At 42.6% G+C, this 21,828-nt stretch overlaps 1 protein-coding gene and 1 pseudogene across 2 annotated transcripts in view; one reads left to right on the forward strand and one right to left on the reverse strand.

Moving 5' to 3' along the window:
* Positions 1-10,665, reverse strand: LOC129485257 (mas-related G-protein coupled receptor member X1-like; annotated as a pseudogene).
* SAAL1 (serum amyloid A like 1) overlaps positions 10,614-21,828 on the forward strand; it is a 25,735-nt gene continuing 14,520 nt past the window's right edge. The window contains exons 1-3 of one of the 2 annotated variants that reach the window (XM_055282202.2): positions 10,614-10,798; positions 13,372-13,485; positions 19,847-19,930. In XM_055282202.2, coding sequence (XP_055138177.1) covers positions 10,664-10,798; positions 13,372-13,485; positions 19,847-19,930 — 333 coding nt within the window. In that variant the 5' untranslated portion in view covers positions 10,614-10,663. The remainder of the gene's footprint in view (positions 10,799-13,371; positions 13,486-19,846; positions 19,931-21,828) is intronic. The other variant, XM_055282203.2, reaches the window with a different exon arrangement.

Here is a 21,828-nt window from a genome sequence, read left to right on the forward strand (position 1 = left end):
TCACTGCTCCAATCTGCTTCCCGACAGCCCCAGGGTTTCCTGAGGAAGCCGCCCTCCACCTTCATCCACCTCAGGTGTGTCCTGCAGAGACTTCTGGAGAACCAGCTTCAGGTTCTGCCAATTTTGACACTGCCTAAAGGAGCCCATGAAGACGTAAATGATGGGGTTGGCGCTGCTGTTAAGAGAGGACAGGACATCTGAAACTGGATGCAAATGACAAAGGAAGACATCAAAATCCCGAGGATCCAGAATAATAGGAACCACTTAATGCTAAAGGGCAGGCTGCAAATAAGGGAGAGCAGCACTGTGAGCAGGATGGTCACACAGCCTGGTCAGCGGGATGTGCAGGGAGCCACAGAGGATCCTGACCAGCAGGACCAGGCTGGACTCACAGAGAACCACAAAAAAAAAAAAAAAATCAGCCACACTGGGCCGGGCACGGTGGCTCACGCCTGTAATCCCAGCACTTTGGGAGGACGAGGTGGGCGGATCACGAGGTCAGGAGATGGAGACCATCCTGGCTAACACGGCGAAACCCCGTCTCTACTAAAAAATACAAAAAATTAGCCGGGCAAGGTGGCGGGCGCCTGTAGTCCCAGCTACGTGGGAGGCTGAGGCAGGAGAATGGCGTGAACCCCGGGGGACGGAGCCTGCAGTGAGCCGAGATCGCGCCACTGCACTCCAGCCTGAGTGAAAGAGCGAGACTCCTTCTCAAAAAAAAAAAAAAAAAAAAAAAAAAAAAAAAAAAAAAAAAAAAAATCAGCCACACTGCAGTGATGAAATCAAATGTCCAACACCAACCATAGTCACCATCACTAATTAAGAAGCCACAAAACTTCCCTTCCAGAGTGCTCAGCAGCAGGGACGGGGCCCAGAGCAGGGCACACATGACTGTTGACAGGTTTCTTGGGCAGTGGCAGCAGCACCAGATAGGCCACAGGATGGACAGGCAGCGCTCAGTACTGACGGTGCTCAGCATGCTCAGGCCTGCAAGGTAGGCAAAGGTCATCACGCTGGTGAAGAAGTTAAGAGTGTCCAAGTCACAAGTTAGAAGAGGAGTCTCATTTGTTTTTATTTACTGGTGTGAGCTCTGTCCTTCAGGCTGGAATGGTTGGATCCATGCTCAGAACCCTCCACTGGTGCCCCTGGAAGGTTAGTGGGAACACAAACAAGATTTGAACACCATCTATATGATCTCTGATTTGTAGGACCACTCTGCAATGTGTGAATTACTGTCCCCATTTTACAGAGAAGGAAGACAGGCTTATAGAGAATAAATAACAAATCAAAAGGTAGAGATCCCTTGAAACTAGATTCAAACCCAGTTCTCGCTGGCTCTAAAGCCTGGGCTCTATTGCAACAGAGGTCCTCTGCTGACATGGGACTATTCTATGCTGGAAATACCTTCACTCAACCGGCTAGGGCTATGGACCCAAGCATTACTCTCTCCTGGGCCAGACATTTTCCCTCAAGTGCAGGAATTCAGAAAGACAAAGAGGTGACTGTGACACCCCCATGACTAGGAGTGGTCTATCCATGGAGGAGAAAGAAGATCATGATTTAAGGGACATGAGAGCAATGTAACATTTTGCTAGGACAGATGTAAGAATGGCTGGGCCTTGTGGGTTAGAAATGGCTCCGTGTGTCAGTCATTGAAGTCAGAAGCACTTTTTATAACCCCAGTGCCTAACTCCTTGTTCAGCACACTGTGTTCTCCACAAATGTTTATTCAATGAATGAATGCATGAATGAGGAGCCTAATGGTAGTGGCAGATTTGGTGGTTAAACGGGAAATAAAAATGAAAGCACAATTAAAAGCATTAGAATACACATGTATAATGAAATGAAGAAAATTTCATTTATTCAGAATTCTTTTTCTGAACAGCTCTGTGTGTGTTGAGTAATTACTGATGTGTGCCCAAATAACTGAAGTTGACCACTGATGTGCCTTTGATATGAGAACTCAGTATGGCTTTGCCGAACACCTAGAAGCATTTTGGTACACAATGTTGGGGTAGGAAGTGGATTTGAGCTGAATTGCTCAGCAATATAGTGGATGAAGGAGTGAGTGTGAGGTCTGAGTGCCACTGAAGGAGGAGACTGAAGTGTGGGAATAGAGATGGAAGACTGCTAAGTGGTGTGCTGGGTGTGCACAACGTAAACCTACTTCACTCTTTCCCAAGAGATCTTTAGAAGAGTTTCTTTTGCTGGCTAAATCTTCTGTGTGAGAGGAGTCTATGTTGGGATGCAGAAAAAGCACCAGGCTTGGAGTATAAAGAGAGATGCTCATGCAGATTTCAACTGGAGACAGAGGACTAGCTCTCATCCGGGTAAATAACAGCAGCTGATTGAGAGTTTACCAGCTACTATCTCCTTTAATCCTCTCAAGAGCTTAGGAGGGAAGAATTATTAATATTCCCATTTTACAGAGGATGGCATAGGGCCACAAAATGGATGCATAATTATTCCTTGGTCTCACACAATGTGGATTTGAACCTAACAGGGCTGCCTCAGGATTCAACCTTAGGTCCAGCCCTTTGGCCCCAACACCACCAAGCGTTCAATACACATGTTTGAGGGGGAAAGCAGGGGAGTAATTCCCAAGTTTCATCCAAGTTGATTGTCAAGATTAGGGGTTGAAAAAAAAGCTAACTATAACAAACTTCAGTTAGAGAGAGAATGAGAAGCAAATCAAATAGGAAACAAAAGAGTGATGAGTGAAAGCCAATTAGGAACAGATAGGAGAATCCAGGAGCCCTTTTCTACCTTACAGATGTAGCCATCACTCGGTCATCCAGAGGATTCAATAAATCAGGAGGCCTCTAAGTGGAAAGAAGTTGCATCTTCTTCCGAGCGTGGAGAGAAGCATCAGGTGTGAATGCATCCCCTATGAGCTCTCTTAGAGAGACAAACTCCCACAGCCTTGGTTGGCCAGGAAAAGAAAAGGAAGGAAAACCAAGACTTCCATTGCTCGCACTCAAGGTACTGAACAGTTTGTAAATGTATTATTAGGGTGTGATACATTTGTCTTCCTTATCAAAGCTGAACCTTCATAACTAAGTCGTACCTGTATTTGTTCACTATTGTGTCCTCAACATTTAGCATGTGCTCCTTAAGGGCCACTTTTTGTAATATTCTCAGTTAATACAGGAAGAGGCTTAGAGTACATTGGATTTTCCTGTTCACATCATGAAAGCGTGGCCAATACCAGCCTCTGTCTCCTGGAGCCCTATCTGAGGCTTTTCCACTGTCTCCTGCCCTATCAATCATTATTTCTTGGGGGAACACCCAAAAAATTGTCATGTGAACACAGAATCTGAGAGACTATTAGGGTCTGTAGAGACTGCTAGTGTCCCCTGCTAACCATTCCTCTCCTCAGTCACATAGTATTTCTTTCTTTTTTTTCTTTTTGAGATGGAGTCTCACTCGGCCACCCAGGCTGGGGTGCAGTGGTGTGACCTCGGGTCACTGCAACCTCTGCCTCCCAGGTTCAAGTGATTCTCCTGCCTCAGCCTCCCGAGTAGCTGGGATTACAGGCACCTGCCACCATGCCCGGCTAATTTTTGTATTTTTAGTAGAGACGGGGGTTTCACAATGTTGGCCAGGCTGGTCTGGAACTCCTGACCTCAGGTGATCCACCCGCCTTGACCTCCCAAAGTGCTGGGATTACAGGTGTGAGCCACTGTGCCCGGCCTGTCACATAGTATTTCTGAGAGTTATAAATCATGAAAAGGATCCTATTTAGCCTAACCCCTGCCTTGATGTTCATGACATCTTGTGATTAGGCACTAGACAATGGTAGGTGAGCAGATATGATGTAACTGACTCTTGGATTAATGGAAGAAGTGTGGTCTCCCTCTCTCCTCTTCTTCATCCCGGGCTGGAAGGTTGATGTCGCTGGAAGCCTGCAGAATCACAAGGATGAGGGCACCTCTCTAGGGATTAGGGAGCAGCAACATGGAAGGGCTCCTGGTGTCTAATGCCTGGAACCTCCAGCCCAGCCCAGGTCTAGTAAACTTTGCTACAGAAGTCATTGTTACTACGGGACTTTTTTAGAGCAGCCACACTTATACTCTGACCGATAAGGAAAAAGTTTTTTCTTTTTCAATACATTCTGTTTTCAGGGAATTTTTGATGAATATGGAAGATTATTTCATAAAAGTGACACTAGAGAAAGAAAATGCAAACAGGAAAAAAACTAACTGATGGAGATGTGATGAAAAAAATGGTTTACTAACATTTAGATAGAGAAAACCCCGGGAATAAAGGGAGGTTAGAGGGATCATCTCATTGGCCCTGGATATTTTTTCCTCACCCTTTTCCATTCTGTTTGACATCCCAAGAGGGATGCTTACCTCATCAGTGGGATTCTTTTCCTTCTGGTTTCTGAATTGAGCCACTGGGAGATCCCAGCAGAAGGAGAGTGATTTTGGATTTTCGCTTCCTGGCTCTCTGCCTATGTGGCTGTGTGTTGGTGATGCAGGGCTCCTCCACCTGCCTGGTCGTCCTCTCCCACCCCTACAGCTAGCTACAGGTAAAGCTATGATTTCAATGATTACTCCTCCTTCCCTGTCCCTTTAAACCTAGGAGAGGAAGCAGTGCTCCACTATTGCTGCTTAGGATGCTGCCCTAGGCATTGTCTCTTTCCCTTAACTCTGCCCATCTTAGTAAATAGTTCCCTCATGAAACACTCCTCAATTATTTCAGTTAGGACTATTTGTTTCTTCCTGGACCTTTCCAAATATACAAAGGAGAATAACTTTGAAAAGCAAGTAATGCAATAAAACCTGGGTGTACAGCAGTTCAGCTCTGGGAAGCAATACCTGTATGTTATCCTACTCCTTAAATGAATGTAAGAGGCAGCTTCTTTCCATGAAAGCAGATTTGAATGGTTGGAATAAAGGGAGTGATACAGGGAGATGGATCCAAAGAAAGGTCCGCTTGACTCCGTTTGGAACTGCCATAGTTTAGGCTGCCAGTACTCAGTCTCCAGAAGGAGGCCTCATGTCTCCTGCCTTTTCCTGAGGGAGGCACCATCACCCACTGCATGTAGCACTCCAAGGTATAAGCACAGGGATATAAAACTAGAGCAAAAGTTATAACTGGAAATCAGACAGTTTTTGGTGTATATCCTTACCTTTCCTCCATTCTTTTGTCCAGAGGTGGAGAGTTGTCTGGTGCTGAATGGGGACAGCCTTTTTTGGATTGGGTGATGCCTGAGGATTTTTCTTGTTTTTCCTTTTTCTTTAATGAAATTATTATTATTTAAATAGTTTTTGGGGAACGGGTGGTGTTTGGTTACATGGATAAGTTCTTTGGTGGAGATTTCTGAGATTTTGGTGCACCCATCACCCAAGCGGTGTACACTGTATCCAGTGTGTAGTCTTTTATCCCTCACTTCACTCCCACCCTTCCTCCGCGAGTTCCCAAAGTCCATTATATCATTCTTATGCCTTTGCGCCCTCATAGCTTAGCTCCCACTTAAAAGTGAGAACATAACAATGTTTGGTTTTTCATTCCTGAGTTAATTCACTTAGGATAATGGTCTCCAACTCCAACCAGGTTGCTGCGAATGCCGTTATGTTGTTTCTTTTTCTTTGTCCGCTCATTGGTTGATGAGTATTTAAGCTGGTTCCATATTTTTGCAATTGCAAATTGTGCTGCTATAAACATGTGTTTACGGCTGTGCATGGTGGCTCATGCCTGTAATCCCAGCACTTTGGGAACCCGAGGCAGGTGGATCACCTGAGGTCAGGAGTTCAAGACCAGCCTGACCAATATGGTGAAACCCCGTCTCTACTAAGAATACAAAAATTAGCCAGGCATGGTGGTGTGCACATATAGTCCTAGCTACTCGGAAGGCTGAGACAGGAGAATTGCTGGAACCAGGGAGGCAGAGGTTGCAGTGAGCCGAGATCACGCCACTGCACTCCAGCCTGGGCAATAGAGTGAGACTCCGTCACAAAACAAAACAAAACAAAACTCTATGTGTTTACAAGTGTCTTTTTATTATGACTTCTTTTCTACCTGACGATTTTTCTATGTTCTCTAATTGTGGAGATGCCTACAGGAGCAGAACTGAAAGCTGATGACTAAGCCAGGCGTATCAAGTTGCTGGACATCTCGTGATTTCCTGCACAAGAACTACAGAAAAATTAGAGACCAGAGGCATTTGAGGCAGGATTTCTCACTGAGATGTTTCTTAGCCTCTACCCTATTTCCACTAACACATTAGCCTCTCTCATTCCATCCTTTCTGGTTCATCTCCCTGTAAGTAATTGCTGTTCTGGACCCTTAATTGCCAACTGCAAGCCTAGGTAGTATCATCAAGCAATGAGAGCTTGCACTGTGGAGCTTTATAACTAAAGAATAAAGTGGATCATAGGGTCATTCAATACTTACAATGGCCTGATTCTACTTTTTTTGGTATTTTTTTTTTTTGTGATTCCAAAATAGAGATTTATTTATTAAGGATTATTTAGTTTCTGCATAAAAATCTCCAATTGTTCCTCATTGGGTTTTTTCTTTTAAAACACATATCAACTCTTTTGGGGTTGCTTTGTTTGCCCCAGCACATTAAAAAATACGGCTCTTTTTAGCGCCAGGAAGAACAGTTAAGGTTAAGGCAGTGAGGTGTTTTCTTGGATCTTAGCAACTGAAGGGTCCATCTCTCCCTGTCACCAGTAGATAGTTTCTTAGGTTGGAAAATCTGTCCCTGAAGGAAATAATTCTGCAGAAGAATGCAAACAGAGTCTTCTATGGTCAATTGTTTGTGCCCTATAGCTTTGAAAGAAACGCCTCTTGGTCATTAAGGGCTTGCTGGTTCCAGCTACTCAGTAGGCCAAGGTAGGAGAATTGCTTGAGCCTGGGAGGTCAAGGCTACAGTGAGCTGTGATCTCACCACTGCACTCCAGCCTGGGTGACAGAGAGTGACTCCGTTTCACAAAAAAAAAAAAAAAGAAAAAAACAGAAAAAAAGAAAAAGAAAGTTTAATTGACATGAGGCCAGCCACGCCACGTGGGAGACGGTGTTATTACATAAATCAATCTCCCTAAAAATTGGGAGGCTAGGGCTTTTCAAGAATAGTTTGGTGGGCAAGGGAATGGAGATGTGGGAAAGTGGTCTTCTTCTGGGTGGGATCACAGGACTTGTTGGCCAGTCTTGGTAAAGCCATCATCACCTGAAATGCAAAAACCTGGAAAGACATCTCAAAAGCCAATCTTAGGTTCTAGAATAGTGGTGTTATCTTCAGGAGTAATTGGGAAAGTTGCAAATCTTGTGGTTTCTGGAATAATGGCTGGTAATCACGTATGACTATGCCTTAGCAGAATTCAGGATCCTCTCATCATCCTAACGTGGTGGTTTTTTATTAGCTTTACAAAGGCAATTTACTTTGGAGGAAGTGCTAGTATTGATTAAACTATAAACTAAATGTCTCCCAAAGTTAGCTTGGCCTAAGCCCAGGAATGATTAAGGACAGTTTGGAGGTTAAAGGCAAGATGGGGCTTGATTGGATCTGATCTAGTTCACTCTCATGATTTTCTCACTGTTATAATTTTGGAAAGGTAGTTTCAATGCTATTTACCACTAACCAATCGGACGTAAAAAAGAAGTATGGCCTAGAATATGGAGTGAGGAGGCCACTCATCCATTGCTGGTGGGGATATAAATTAGTACAATCATTTTGGAAAAACAATCTGGCATTACCAACTTTAGTTCAACACGATCATATTCTATTCCATTCCTGGGTCTGTACCCAAAGAAACTCTTGTACCAGGACACATGTGTAAGATTGTTTAAAACACCATTGTTTTTAGTAGCAAAAATAGAATCAACCCAGATATTGGAACAAGTTGTGGTCTAGTCATACTTTGGAACACTATTTAGCATTGGAAATGAAGAACTAGTATAACAGACATCAACATGCTTATGTCTAAAGAACATATTGTTCATCAAAACAAGTCAGTGACCAGAGAATCCATATAACATAATTCGGTTAGTAAGAAGTTCAAAAAGAGGTAAAAGCCTAAATAGTACTGTAACCACAGCAGACCAGTCTGGTTCAGCTTTTATCTAACAAAGTTGTGAGTTGTTTTTCAGTTGCTATGGACCCCCAGATAAGCATACCCAGAAGAACTAAGTGTACAGCCATGGATGAAACCGGTAAGTGCTCAGACTGAGAAATGGGAACTGAATTAAGAAGCAGACAACACATGTCAGGATTGAGGATCCAATCAGATTCAGCCCTGGTATCACCCCATGGCAAGATCCAGTCAGGTCATGCCTATCAGCATCACCTCATTGGAAGATCCAATCAGATCATGTCTCATTATCCTATGCTTATAAAACCCGACCCAGCCCCCAGCTCAGGAAGACAGATTTGAGCATTTCCTGCTATCTCCTTGCCAGTCAACTTGCAGTGAAGCTTTTCTTTTCTCAAAAGCCAGTGCCATGCTGTTGGCTTCTATATGCATCAGACCATGAGCCCATTGATTGCTTTGTAAAAACATTGTTTACGAATACACACATGTGACAAAAACAATTTTAACAAAGCGAGGGAATAAGAACAAAGTTTAGGATGGGGGTTACCCTGGAGAAAAAGCAGGCAGAAGCATGCAGCCAGAGAGAGGAGCATAAGGACCTCTGGCAGTATTAGTCATTTCTATTTCTTGGATTGCTTGGAGAGCTCACAGGGGGCTGAGAGTTCAAAAATTTTAACTAATAAAGTAATACAAATTAATATATTAAAGGTTAACATATTAAATTTACAAGTTAGACTACTGATCCACCATATGAACACATAAATATAAAACTGCTTATCAAAAGGTATGGTTGTAGCACAAATTGTTCCTCAAATACTCTTATAATTTCTAGATAATTTGTTGATTTTTTAGTTGGTGTGTATGTTTGACACAGATGTCATTAGTGAAGCCATTCCCCCTTCACTGTCTTGATTTGACAAGAAGAAGCATGTATACTTCTTCCAATGACTTGGCCATCAAATTGACAGTAGTTGGATGATGTATAGTCTCAAAAGGTAGAGAAAGAAATGGTCCATGGTATTGAATTTTTTTTCTACAGTGCAAGATAACATATTCTTAGCTTCCAAAAATTAGGACATGAACATCTTTGGAATTGGTGGGAAGTTGGTGGGATGATTTTATCTGCAATACTAACACTTTTTTTTTTTTTTTTTTTGAGACGGTGTCTTGCTCCGTCTCCTGTGCTGGAGTGCAGTGGCGAGATCTTGGCTCACTGCAACCTCCGCCTCCCGGGTTCAAGCGATTCTTGTGCCTCAGCCACCTGAGCAGCTGGGATTACAGGTGTGCACCACCATGCCCGGCTAATTTTTGTATGTTTAGTAGAGACGTTGTTCCACCATGTTGCCAGGCTGGTCTTGAACTCCTGACCTCATGTGATCCGCCTGCCTCAGCCTCCCAAAGTGCTGGGATTATAGGTATGAGCCACCACGCCCAGCCCTAACATATTCTTTTAGCTAAGGTTTTCCTGACTTAAATTTTTAAAAAGGTATTATAATGATGCTGGATATAATAATTTTTAAACCCCATATCATTTTATTTATTTTTCTTTTTATTGTCAAGATAGAGTCTCTCCCTGTTGCCCAGTCTGGAGTGCAGTGGTGTGATCTTGACTCACTACAACCTCCGCCTCCCAGGTTCAGGCAATTCTCCTGCCTCAGCCTCCCGAGTAGCTGGGATTAAAGGTGCACGCCACTACGTCCAACTAATTTTTGTATTTTTGGTAGAGATGGGGTTTCACCATGTTGGCCAGGCTGGTCTTGAACTCCTGACCTCAGGTGACCCGCCCACCTTGGCCTCTCAAAGTGCTGGGATTACAGACGTGAGCCACCATGCCCAGCCACATCATTTTATTTTATTCACTTATTTATTTTGAGATGGGATCTTGCTATGTTGTTCAGGCTGGTCTTGACCTCCAGATACCAAGCAATCTCCCACCTCAACCTCCAGAGTAGCTGGAACTATAGGTGCATGTCACCATGTCTGGTTTAATAAAATTTTATTTATTTTTTATTTGAGACAGGGTCTTACTCTGTCACCCGGGCTGGAATGTAGTGGCATGATCATGGCTCACTGCAGCCTCCATCTCCCGGGCTCAAGTGATCCTCTCACCTCAGCCTTCCAAGTAGGTGGGAATACAGGCATGCACCACCACACCTGGCTAATTTTTGTATTTTTTGTAGAGGCAGGGATTCTCAATGTTGCTCAGACTGGTCTCAAACTGTTGAGCTCAAGCAGTCCTCCCACCTCAGCCTCCCAAAGTGCTGGGATCACAGGCATAAGCCACTGTGGTGTGCAGCCAATAGTTTTAGATTCACATCTGTTTCTGAGGCTTCCTCCCTGCTCCCTATTCTTCCCTCTTCAATCAGGCTAAGAGCTCCTGGAGAAATGGAACACCTGATTCAGTGAGGGTGACAAATAATTATGAGTATATTCGTGCCTGGGTCCTGGGTAGGATGGAGTGGGGGAGGTCAAGCCATCTTGGCTGGCTGGCCAGGCTCCGAACAGCAGGGGGTGCTGTAGGGGGAGTCCCGCCCGGTGTGCCGGGCGCTCTGGCACTAGGGCGCTGGTCGTCTCCTCCGCAGCTTCCGGCACGGACCTCGAGCGCGGGACGCGGCAAAGTCATGGATCGCAATCCCTCGCCGCCGCCGCTGGGTCTCTACAAGGAGGAGGAGGAGGAGGTGGCCGGTGGAGACTGCATAGGGAGAACGGTCTACAGCAAACACTGGCTCTTCGGCGTCCTCAGCGGACTCATCCAGGTGTGGAAACTCGCGCCACGCGTGGGCTCTCCCCACATCCCCCAGGCACCGGGGCTCCGCCTCTGGCGGCTCCTCCTGCCCCGGGAGCCGCCATCCCCACAAAGACCCCTCCCGAGGCGTGCGCTGCGGGACCTCCCTCCTTGCGTTTCGCCGGCCGCTGCGGACCCCAAAACTATCTGGGCCCCCTCGGGGTCTCTCGACACAAAGGGAAGTATAATGGTAGGGATGCTGAAATACTTGCCGTTCTATTTTGCTTTCGCAAGTTCTCCAAAAATACATGATCGTGTAACTGCATTGCTCGGGTTTTGCTGCCCATCCCCACTGTCATTTCTGAAGCCCAGGTCCTTAATTTATATATTTCATGGACTATCGTTGTAATAGAATAAATGGTGACTTTAGGGTTATGCAACTTTTATATAAAAAACGTGGCTTCTGACCAGGCGCGGTGGCTTACGCCTGTAATCCCAACACTTTGGGAGGCCGAGGCAGAAGGATGGCTTGAGCCAGGAGTTTGAGACCAGCCTGGGCAACATAGACCTGGTTTCTACAAACTTAAAAAAAAAAAATAGCCGGTCGTGACGGTGCACGCCTGTAGTCCCAGCGACTCAGGAGGCTGAGGCTGGAGGATCGCTTGAGCCTGAAGTTGGAGGCTGCAGTGAGCTGTGATCCAGCTACCGCACTCCAGGCTGGGGGACAGAGTGAGACCCTGTCTCAAAAAAACACCAAAAAAACAAAAAACGCAGCTTCATTACCCACTAGCTGCAGGTCACCTAACGGCTCAGAACCTCTGTTTGTCTCTTAATTTCTATAAAATGGGATTATAATATTTATATTATTATATATAGGATTATTGTGTAGGTTAAGTGAGATTATAATGGCAATAGAGTGCTTAGCATGGTGTTTGGCTTATAGGAGGCTGTCAGTAAATGTGAGTTTTCTTCTCCCCATGTTTCCCTAATTGGTTCCTCTGCTTCTCTTGTCTATCCTCTCCAGTCAATTTTCTACACAGCTGCCAGAATAATCTTCTTTAAAGACAGGGCTATTCATGATACTGCTCTTAGTTCTCTTTGCCTGGGAGAAAAATGCGTGTTTCTTGAAGCTTGGAATCCGGGGCTGTTTGTACATTTTCCAGCCTCATCTTCTCGTGATACACTGTGTTCCATCAACACCGAACTGTTCAGCATCCCCAAACATGCTAGGCCCTTTCTTAACTCTGAACTCTTGTGCTTTCCTCTGAGTACTCACTTCTCTCCTTCTTCACATGACAAACTACTATTCTTCCTTTAAAATTTAGCTTAAATATCAACACCTAAGAGAAGGTTCCCCATCTTCTCCCAGGAATAGGTCATTGGTCCATCATTTTTGCTACCACAACTCTGTCCACAATTCAGTTGCATCACTTTGCCTTTTCTAATATGACTATCCCTTTACATGTCTTTCCCCACTAGATCCTAAAAGTTAAAAAAAAAAAAAAAAGCTTAAACGTAAGGGATTATATCTTACTCGTCTTTGTATATCTACCCCAGTGCCTAGCAACAGTATTTACTTTGTGAATGTTGAAAGAATAGATCTACCCAAGGCACTACGGTTTTAAAAGATTTTTGCAAGAGAAGATACTTTGCTGATAGCTTCTTTGTGACTTCTAAACGATTATGGGTTAATATTAAAGTAAGTCTTCACTTAACATCAGTAGGTTCTTGGAAATTGTGACTTTAAGCAAAATTACTGATAATGAAACCAATTTTACCATAGCTAATTGATATAAACAAGAGTTAAGTCCCTGTGGCATACTTCTGGACACAAGAACATCACCAAACTTCTAAATGAGGACCTAAAACACTTCTAATATTAAACATTGAGATAAATGTGAGCTATAAATACATTTAGGAAAGGTTAATAAAAACAAGATAATTATTTACCCAATTTTGGTGAGTTAGTGAGTGATGGTGGTTGTAGTGATTATCACTACAACCTTTATTCTTTGATTGTGTTAAATCAAGGAATAAATGTTTACAAAGCAAAAATGACCACCTCTTACTACTTACTGTACAGTCCAAAAACAATAACAAATAAGGCAGGCTTACTGAGCACTTTCCTACCACATAATTATTGTTGTGCATCTCTATGATTATTGTCTTCTTTACAGATTTTTGTTTTATAATAATTTTGTATTCATCCGTTTCACAACCCACTTGCTCTGGTTCAGGGTTGAGGGTGGCTGGAGCCTATACCAGCAGCTCAAGGTGCAAGGCAGAAACCAGCCCTGGACAGGATGCCATCCCATCACAGGTACACACACACCCACACTCACTCAAATTGGGACCATTTAGACACCAGTTATGCTAATGTGCAAATCTGGGGGATGTAGGAGGAAACTAAAGTATCTGGAACAGACTCATGCACACTTGGGGAGAACATGCAAACTCCACACAGACGGTGGCCCTGGCCAGGAATCAAATTTTTTTCTCATCAGCGTTACAAGGAAATGTTATTTGATCACCTGCTGTATTTGGGTACCTGGTTAGTATTGTAGACAACTTTTATTCATGTTTTCTTTGTTTATGTTTCTGAAGATTGTTAGCCCTGAAAACACCAAATCTCGCTCGGATGATGAGGAGCAGCAGATGGAGCTTGATGAAGAAATGGAGAATGAAATTTGCAGAGTATGGGATATGTCAATGGATGAGGTATGAGGCTGGAAACAAAATTCTGAAAAGACTGTTGGGTGAGGAGATGGTGAATGGATGTTTTAAAAACGGTTCAGTCCTTCACTCTGGGGAAAGGCTTTATCTCCTGTCTTTAATCACACCCATATGTGATATAGGGAATGAGATCCCAGGAGCTATAAATGCTTAACTTCTGTCTTTGAGGCTGGAGGATCTGAGCTCTCAATATATTTGGACTAAATACGTAGCTCTTATGAATGTATTCCTACACACATGTAGGCCGGGAAAGTTCTGATACCTACCTACCTACCTAAAGAGAACTCTGGCCGTATATTTGAGAGCAGGTTAGGAGTTAGAAGACCGCTAATATACCATGATAATATTAGAAGGAAAGGACAATAAATAGTTATATGTCTATAATTGCAATGTTAATCATTGTGTTTTAATATCTGTATTCTATAGCTCAAAAGCATTTTCATGTGTAGTATTCTATTTGATCTTCACAATAACCCTGTGATGTAGGTAGTACACTTATTTTACAGTTAAGAAAATAGAGGCCAAAAGACATTAAATGACCTATGTAATCTCTCTTGATTTATTACCTGGACTTTTGCAGTAGCTTCCTGATTAAAATCCTTGTTTTAGTGTCTTTCACCTCCTTTCTGTCCTCTACATTGCCACCTGTGTTACCTTTTTTTCCAGAAATACAGACTTAATTGTACTCATTTTCTTAAAAATTGTCAATGGCTATTCATTGTTTCAGTCATTTTATTTAAAACTTTATTGAGGTATAATTAACACAAAAAAACTGCATATTGTTTTGAAGTGTCATTGACATTGATTTTTTTTTTTTTTGAGATGGAGTCTCTATCACCCAGGCTGGAGTACAGTGGTGCCATCTCAGCTCACTGTAACCTCCACCTTCAGGGCTCAAGTGATTCTCCTGCCATAGCCTCCAGAGTAGCTGGGAGTACAGGTGTGCGCCACCAATCCCTGCGAATTTTTATATTTTTGGTAGAGACAGGGTTTTACTCTATTGGCGAGGCTGGTCTTGAACTGCTGACCTCAAATGATCCACCCGCTTCGGCCTCCCAAAGTGCTGGGATTATAGGCATGAGTCACCACACCCAGCCAATAAACTTTGACGGATGTGTACGCAGATTAAGCTGTCACTGTGATCAGGATAGAGAGCATACCCATCACCCCTAAAAGTTTCTTTACGGTCCTTGGTAGTCTCTTCCTCTTGCCTCTCCATTCCTCCATCCTCTCCAGGCAACCACTGATCTGCTTTCTGTCACTACAGATTAGTGTGTATTCTAGAGTTTTATATAAATGTGCTCATATTCTTTTTTTGGTCTGGCTCTTTTATACAGCATAATTATTTTGAGATTCATCCATGTTGTGTATATCAGTGGCTTTTTTTTTTTTTTTATTGCTGAATGGTTTTCCATTATATGTATATAACACAATTTATTTTTTACCTGTTGATGAATGTTGGAGTTGTTTAAGGTTTATTACAGATAAAGCTGTTGTGAACTTTTGTATACAAGTGTGTATGGACATATACTTCTTTTTCCCTTGGGTGAATACCTAGAGTGGTGTGTTAGTCCATTCTCATGCTGCTATAAGGAAATACCTGAGACTGGGTAATTTATAAAGGAAAGAGGTTTAATTGACTCTCAGTTCAGTATGGCTGGGGAGGCCTCAGGAGACTTACAATCATGGCAGAAGGGGAAGGGGACACAGGAACCTTCTTCACACGGTGGCAGGAAGGAGAAGTGCAAGCAGGGGAAATGCCAGACGCTTATAAAACTATCACATCTCATGAGACTCACTCATTATCATGAGAACAGCGTGGGGGAAACCACCCCCATGATTCACTTACCTCCACCTAGTCTTGCCCTTGATACATGGGGATTATGGGGATTGCAATTCAAGGTCAGATTTACGGGAAGACAGAGAGCCAGACCATATCAAGTGGCATGGCTGGATCATATGGTAGGTGTATGCTTAACTTTTTAAGAAACTTTCAAATTGTTTTCCTAAGCAGTTTTTACCGTTTTACATAACCACAAGCCGTGTATGAGACATAATTCCAGGTCCAGTTTCTCCTCAACCTCACCAACACTTAGTATGTTCAGTCTTCTTAATTTTAGCCATGCTAATAAGTATGTAGTGATAACTCATTGTGATTATAATTTGGACTTCCTTAATTCCTAATGATGAGTATCTTTTCATGTGTTTATTTGTACTCTGTGTATCTTTTTTGGTGAAGTACCTGTTTGAATCTTGCCTGCTTTTTAATTGTGGTGTTTTCTTACATTTTCTTCTAAAAGTTTTATAATTTTAGGTTTTACATATAAGTCTGTGATCCATTTTGAGTTGATTTTTGTATAGTATATGGTGCAAGGATGGATTGAAGTTTTTTTTTTGCCTATGGATATTCAGTTGTTCAAGTTCATTTGTTGAAAAGACGATCCTTTCTCCACTAATTGCTTTTGTGTCTTTGTCAAAAATCAGTTGTCCACATACTTTATACTTTGAAATCCTTTCTTTTTAAAGATAGACATCTAGCACTATAAAATTTTCCCTAAATATTTGTGCTTTACCAGTATTCCACAATTTCTGATATGCTGTGTTTACAATTTTTTTTGAGACAGAGTCTCGCTCTGTATTTTTTGTAGAGATGGGGTTTTGCCATGTTGGCCAGGCTGGTCTTGAACTCCTGGCCTCAAGTGATTCGCCTGCCCCGGCCTCCCAAAGTGCTGGGATTACAGGCGTGAGCCACCATGACCGCAGAAGTTCAGAATACTGTCTAATATTCTTTACTTTTTCTTTGGTTCATAATAAGTTTCAAATATTTGGGAATGTTTCAGTTATCTTTCTGTTGCTGTGGTTGGTGAACACTGAATCCTTTTAAATGTGTTGAGACTTGTTTTATAGCCCAGAATATGGTTTTAAGTGAACACGGTAAATATTCCATGTTCACTTAAAAAGCACGTGTGTTCTGCTGTTGCTGGGTGGAGTATCTTATTCTCAATGTCAGATCAGGTTGGTTGAGAGTATTGCTCAGATCTACTTTCTATTCTACAACTATTGATAAATTATGGTTAAACAAATTTTTTAAAAAAGAAAACCTGTGTTTTAAATAACTCTTAGGGTGAAAATCTCAGTTTTAAAATTGAGAAAACAGCGCTACTGTTTGAAGGAGGTTATTGGTGCAGGGCAAAGTCATGTTCTTTGGCCTCCTTTTGCTCCCTTACAAGAGGTGCCCTTGAGGCACCACTCAGAACTGAGCTCTCCACTGACCATTGAGGTCCCTGGCGCAAAGTCTAGTGAGTTTATATCTCAGCCTTGTCTCCTATAGTTCTGTAACCACGAATTCAGTGTGTGAGGACCAGAGACCTCCAGATACTTCCTGCACTTTCATGTGTCCATGGGCACTATTCATGCCGCTCTGCTTAGAATGGCTTCCAGCTGGCAAAATCCTTCTCATTGTTTATGGTCCGGCTTCAATGTCACCTCCTCTGTGATGCCACCCCAGACACTCCAGTCAGAATTAACCTCTCTTGTTTCAGTGTTCCCACAGAATTGCTTTACTCTGTTACATGTGTCCTCTGATGGATTTAAATTCCTTCTCATCAAAGCATAATGACACCCCTTCCGAAATACCTTCTTCAATGTCATATCTAAAGTAGCCTGCTTTATCTTGGTTTCTGGCACATAACATCTTATTTTCTTTGTAGCATTTAGAAATTGTGTAGTTTAGTTGTTTTATATTTGTTGTTTGTTCATTTCTTTAGAATGAAAATTCCATGGGACTGAGCCCTTGTTTAGCTTGTTCACTGATGTGTCCCCAGAACCTAAAACAGTGCCTGTTAGGTTTTTCAGAAAATATTTGGGGGGTAATGAATGAATAGACGAATACCTGAGAGGTAGCATGTTGTGCTGGTTAAGAACATAGTCTCGCTGGGTACTTGCCTGTATTCCCAGCTATTTGGGAGGCTGAGGCAGGAGGATCACTTGAGCCCAGTAGTTGGAGGCTGCAGTGAGCTATGATAATGCCAGTGAATCTGTGAATCGCCACTGCTCCAATATGGACAGGATAGCAAGACCCCCATCTCTTTTAAAAAACAAGACCATAGGCTCAAATCAGACTCATATGGGTTCAAATCCTAGCTTTGCTCTACTGAGACTGTATAATCTTGGGCAGGTTGCTAAACTTTTTAAACTTCAGAGTGCTTATGAGTGTAATGGGGCTAATAATGATAACTAGTTGATAGAGTTGTTTTGAGAATTAAATGAGATAGCATGCAAGCCACTTCACTGTGCCTGGCATTTAATACTTGTTCAATGAATGTTAATTTTATTACTGTTGGTGTTGATATTGTTAGGCCACCCTTGTGCTACTCCAGGAATTACCATTAAATTTAAAAATTTCTGCATGTGACAAAGAATTGCCCACAGGACAGCTTGATCACTTACAGTGCAGAGAATCTGCCATTATGACTTTCAGTTTAGAGTGTATCTTTGAAAATACTATTTTCTCTGACCATGGTCTTTTAGTAAGTAGAGTGTGTCTCAGTCAGTTGTCTGGCAGGTTACTGGTTTCAGTTGCTGTACAGAATAATTGCCTCTCTCTTTGAGATGTTCCAGGGCCCTTAATTTTTACATAAGCCATGCAGCTTATATTTTAAGTTAAGGCTTCTCAAATATACACCTCAAATTTAGTGAAAATCTGAAGCAGTGGACAGCCAGAAACTTAATTTTATTTATATATTTTACATTGCAAGTCCCCAAGCAAACTGACTTAGCTTTTGTATCTTACATTCCTAGGTGAGATTTGGCCCATTTGGGGTCACATGTCCACTCACATGTCACCTGTGTGATGCCCTTTTAGGCACTGTGGCAGACTCTGTAGGAAGAAGTTATGAGGCTGCCACAGTTACATTGTGATCAGAATTTTTATTCTGTTGATGATTTTGAAAACACAAGTTCTGGTTTTGGACAGGACCCTATAGCAGTTCTTGACTTCTTTCCCCTACCATGTTTTAAGCTCTTGGAGGACAAGAAGGAATTTTGTTTTTGTTTGAGACAAAGTCTCACTCTCGCCCAGGCTGGAGTGCAGTGGCGAGATCTCAGCTCACTGCGCCCTCTGCCTCACGGGTTCAAGCAGTCCTTCCACCTCAGCCTCCTGAGTAGCTGGAACTACAGATGGTACACCACTATGCCCAGCTAATTTTTGTATGTTTTGTAGAGATGGTGTTTCACTGTGTTTGCCTAGGCTGGTCTTGAACTCCTGGGCTCAAGTGATCCGCCTGCCCTGGCCTCCCAAAGTGTTAGGATTACAGGCGTGAGCCACCTTGCCCAGCCAAGTTTTACTTTTTTTTTTTTTTCTTTTTTTTCTCGCTGTGTTGCCCAGGCTGGAGTACAGTGGCAAAGTCATGGCTCACTGCAACCTCGACCTCCCCGGGCTCAAGTGATCCTCCCACCTCAACCTCCCAAGTAGCTGGGACCGCAGGCATGTGCCACCACACCTGGCTAATTTTTGTATTTTTTGTGGATATGGGTTTTCACTATGTTTCCCCAAGCTGGGCTCAAGTAATCCACCCACCTCGGCCTTCTAACCAGCCTCCCAAAGTGTTAGGATTACAGGTGTGAGCCACTGTGCCCAGCGTGTTGCTTTTTTCCCTTGTCCCCCACTTTTAGCTCAATACCTGATAGGTAATCACCAAATGTGTTTGAATGTGTTTAATGAGAATTCCTAGTGGGCAGAAAAATTATTAAGGTAAATAGATTTGGGGCAGAAAAGAGTGGGATAATCCTCTGGAGTATTGTAGGTAGTTTAGATTTGTTTATGAAATTGTTCCATTGTCTGGGACCAGTTACCATAAAGACTCTCTAACATCACTTTTGTCTGTTGACATAGTTCCTAAGCCTGTGTTTTTTTTTTCTTGTGTCTAAAATTCTAATTTCATTTTATTTTTTTATTTTTTTTGGAGACAGAGTCTCTCTCTGTCACCCAGGCTGGAGTGCAGTGGCGTGATCTCGGCTCACTGCAACCTCTGCCTCCTGGGTTCTAGCGATTTGCCTGCCTCAGCCTCCTGAGTAGCTGGGACTATAGGCGCATGCCGCCATGTCTGGCTAATTTTTTTGTATTTTTAGTAGAGACAGGGTTTCACCATGTTGCCCAGGCTGGTCTTGAACTCCTGAGCTCAGGCAATCTGCCAGCCTTGGCCTCCCAAAGTGCTAGGATTACAGGTGTCAGCCACTGCGCCTGGCCTAAAATTCTAATTTTAATATAGAATTTTATGATTGCCTAAGCTTTGGGGTTTAGGGAGGAATATTCAACATCCAAGCTAATCATCATTTTTCTTTTCAGGATGTGGCTTTATTTCTCCAAGAATTTAATGCTCCTGATATATTCATGGGAGTACTGGCCAAGTCCAAGTGTCCTCGATTAAGAGTAAGTATGTACATTTCTAAAGCCTTCTTTGAAGCAATAAGAACAAATAGTGCTGGATAGTCATTTATTTTTCTCACTTTGATTTTCTTACTGACCATAAATCAACAAATCAGCCTGTAGATGTTAATTGAACATTGCCAGGTCCTAGGTAATTTGCTATTTAAATTTTTTTAAGTTTATTTTTGAGACAGGGTCTCACTATGTCTTCAAGGCTTGGAGTGCAGTGGCGTGATCACGGCTCACTGCAGTCTTGACCTCCTGGGCCCAAGGGACCCTCCCACCTCAGCCTCCCAAGTAACTGGGACTGTAGGTGTAAGCCACCACACCCAGCTAATTTTTACTTTTATTTTGTGGAGACAAGGGTCTCCTTATGTTGCCCAGGCTGGTCTTGAACTCCTGGCCTCAAGTGATCCTCCCACCTTGGCCTTCCAAAGTGCTGGGATTATAAGCGTGAGCTACATGCCTGTAATAATTTAAAATATTAAATTATTAATAATTTAAAATTATGAGAATCATAGAATTTTAGATTCAGGCCGGACCAGGGAAATTAGCACTTTCATTTACCAGCTGTGGAGATGAGTTAGGCATAACCACTGTTATGCTGCTAGTACGTATCAGAACAAGGAACAGAGCCTGGGCCTCCCATTTTTCAGTTGATTTCTCTTTTTTACTGACAAAATCCACCATTGCTTGAAAACCATTCTAAACTCAGCCTGCTGCTCAAGACTTCTACTCTCTGAACCTAACTCATCTTTCCAGCATAAAATCTGGATAGCCAGATAACCCTTCCGATTTAGCCAGACCTTTCTACTCCCTGTCTCACGCTGTCTCCATGCCTCCCTTTGTGTGCCTTCTGTCCCCTCTCAGTATTTGCATCTGTTATTCACAGTGGTACTTTTCCTTTCACACCTTCCCAAATAAGTAAGTAAGCTTTCAGTGGTCATTGTTGTTAGTAAACTGCCAAGAACAATAGATAAAGACTAAAGGAGAGGCCTTTATATACTGTGCAGTGTACTGTGCTTTATTGCCAATTAAGTTGCCATGTGCTATGCATATTGTGGATTAGTAAATATCTGTTCAGTAATTATGGAAAACTGCTATTTACTGAATACCTGGTCTTACTGCTATGAGGTATACTTTTAAAAAACTAAATCTTGGGTGAAGATATGTGTTCAGGGTCACACAACTAGGAAAGAATGGAGCTGAGATTTCAGCCTAGGCCTGACTCCAATATAACCACTGTACTGTATTTCCTGTCTTTCAGATTATAAAATGGAGAATTCCATAGTATATTTTTACAAATTGAATGTTGAATTAAAATTCTTATTTAAGCAGAATGTTATCTCTGAATTAGGGCCTGATTAACCTTTTTTTCCTTGGTTCCTTACATTAATATAAGATTTGACGATTATGCTACTTTTGTACTGAGTTTTTCTGTCTTAAATATATTTACTCACTACTAGTATATAAAGAAATAAGCTTATGTCAGGAATGGCACCTTTTAGTAATTAGTCGTATTGTTGTATATATCTGCTGGCCACCGTTTGCTGCCACAGTGATTCTCAGCCTTGGCTGCATGTTAGAATCACCTGGGACAGGGGCTCTCAAACTTAAGCATGTACCCGCATCACTAATTGCTGAGCCTCCCTCCAGAATTTCTAGTCCAGTAGGTCCAGGATTCCTAATATGTTCCCAGGTGATGCTGGTGCTCTGGTGCATTGCCACACTCTGAGAAGCTTTGCCCTAGGGAACTTTTGAAAATCTTGGGTCAGGCCATACCCTAGATGAGTTAAAGCAGAATCTCCAAGTGTGAGACTCTGGGCAGCTTTTAAAGTTCCCCAGGTGATTCCAGTGAACAGCCAAGACAGAAAAACTTGATCTTTGATTGGAAGTTCAGT

The sequence above is a fragment of the Symphalangus syndactylus genome, chromosome 6 (assembly GCF_028878055.3).
Source record: "Symphalangus syndactylus isolate Jambi chromosome 6, NHGRI_mSymSyn1-v2.1_pri, whole genome shotgun sequence".
Taxonomy (NCBI): domain Eukaryota; kingdom Metazoa; phylum Chordata; class Mammalia; order Primates; family Hylobatidae; genus Symphalangus; species Symphalangus syndactylus.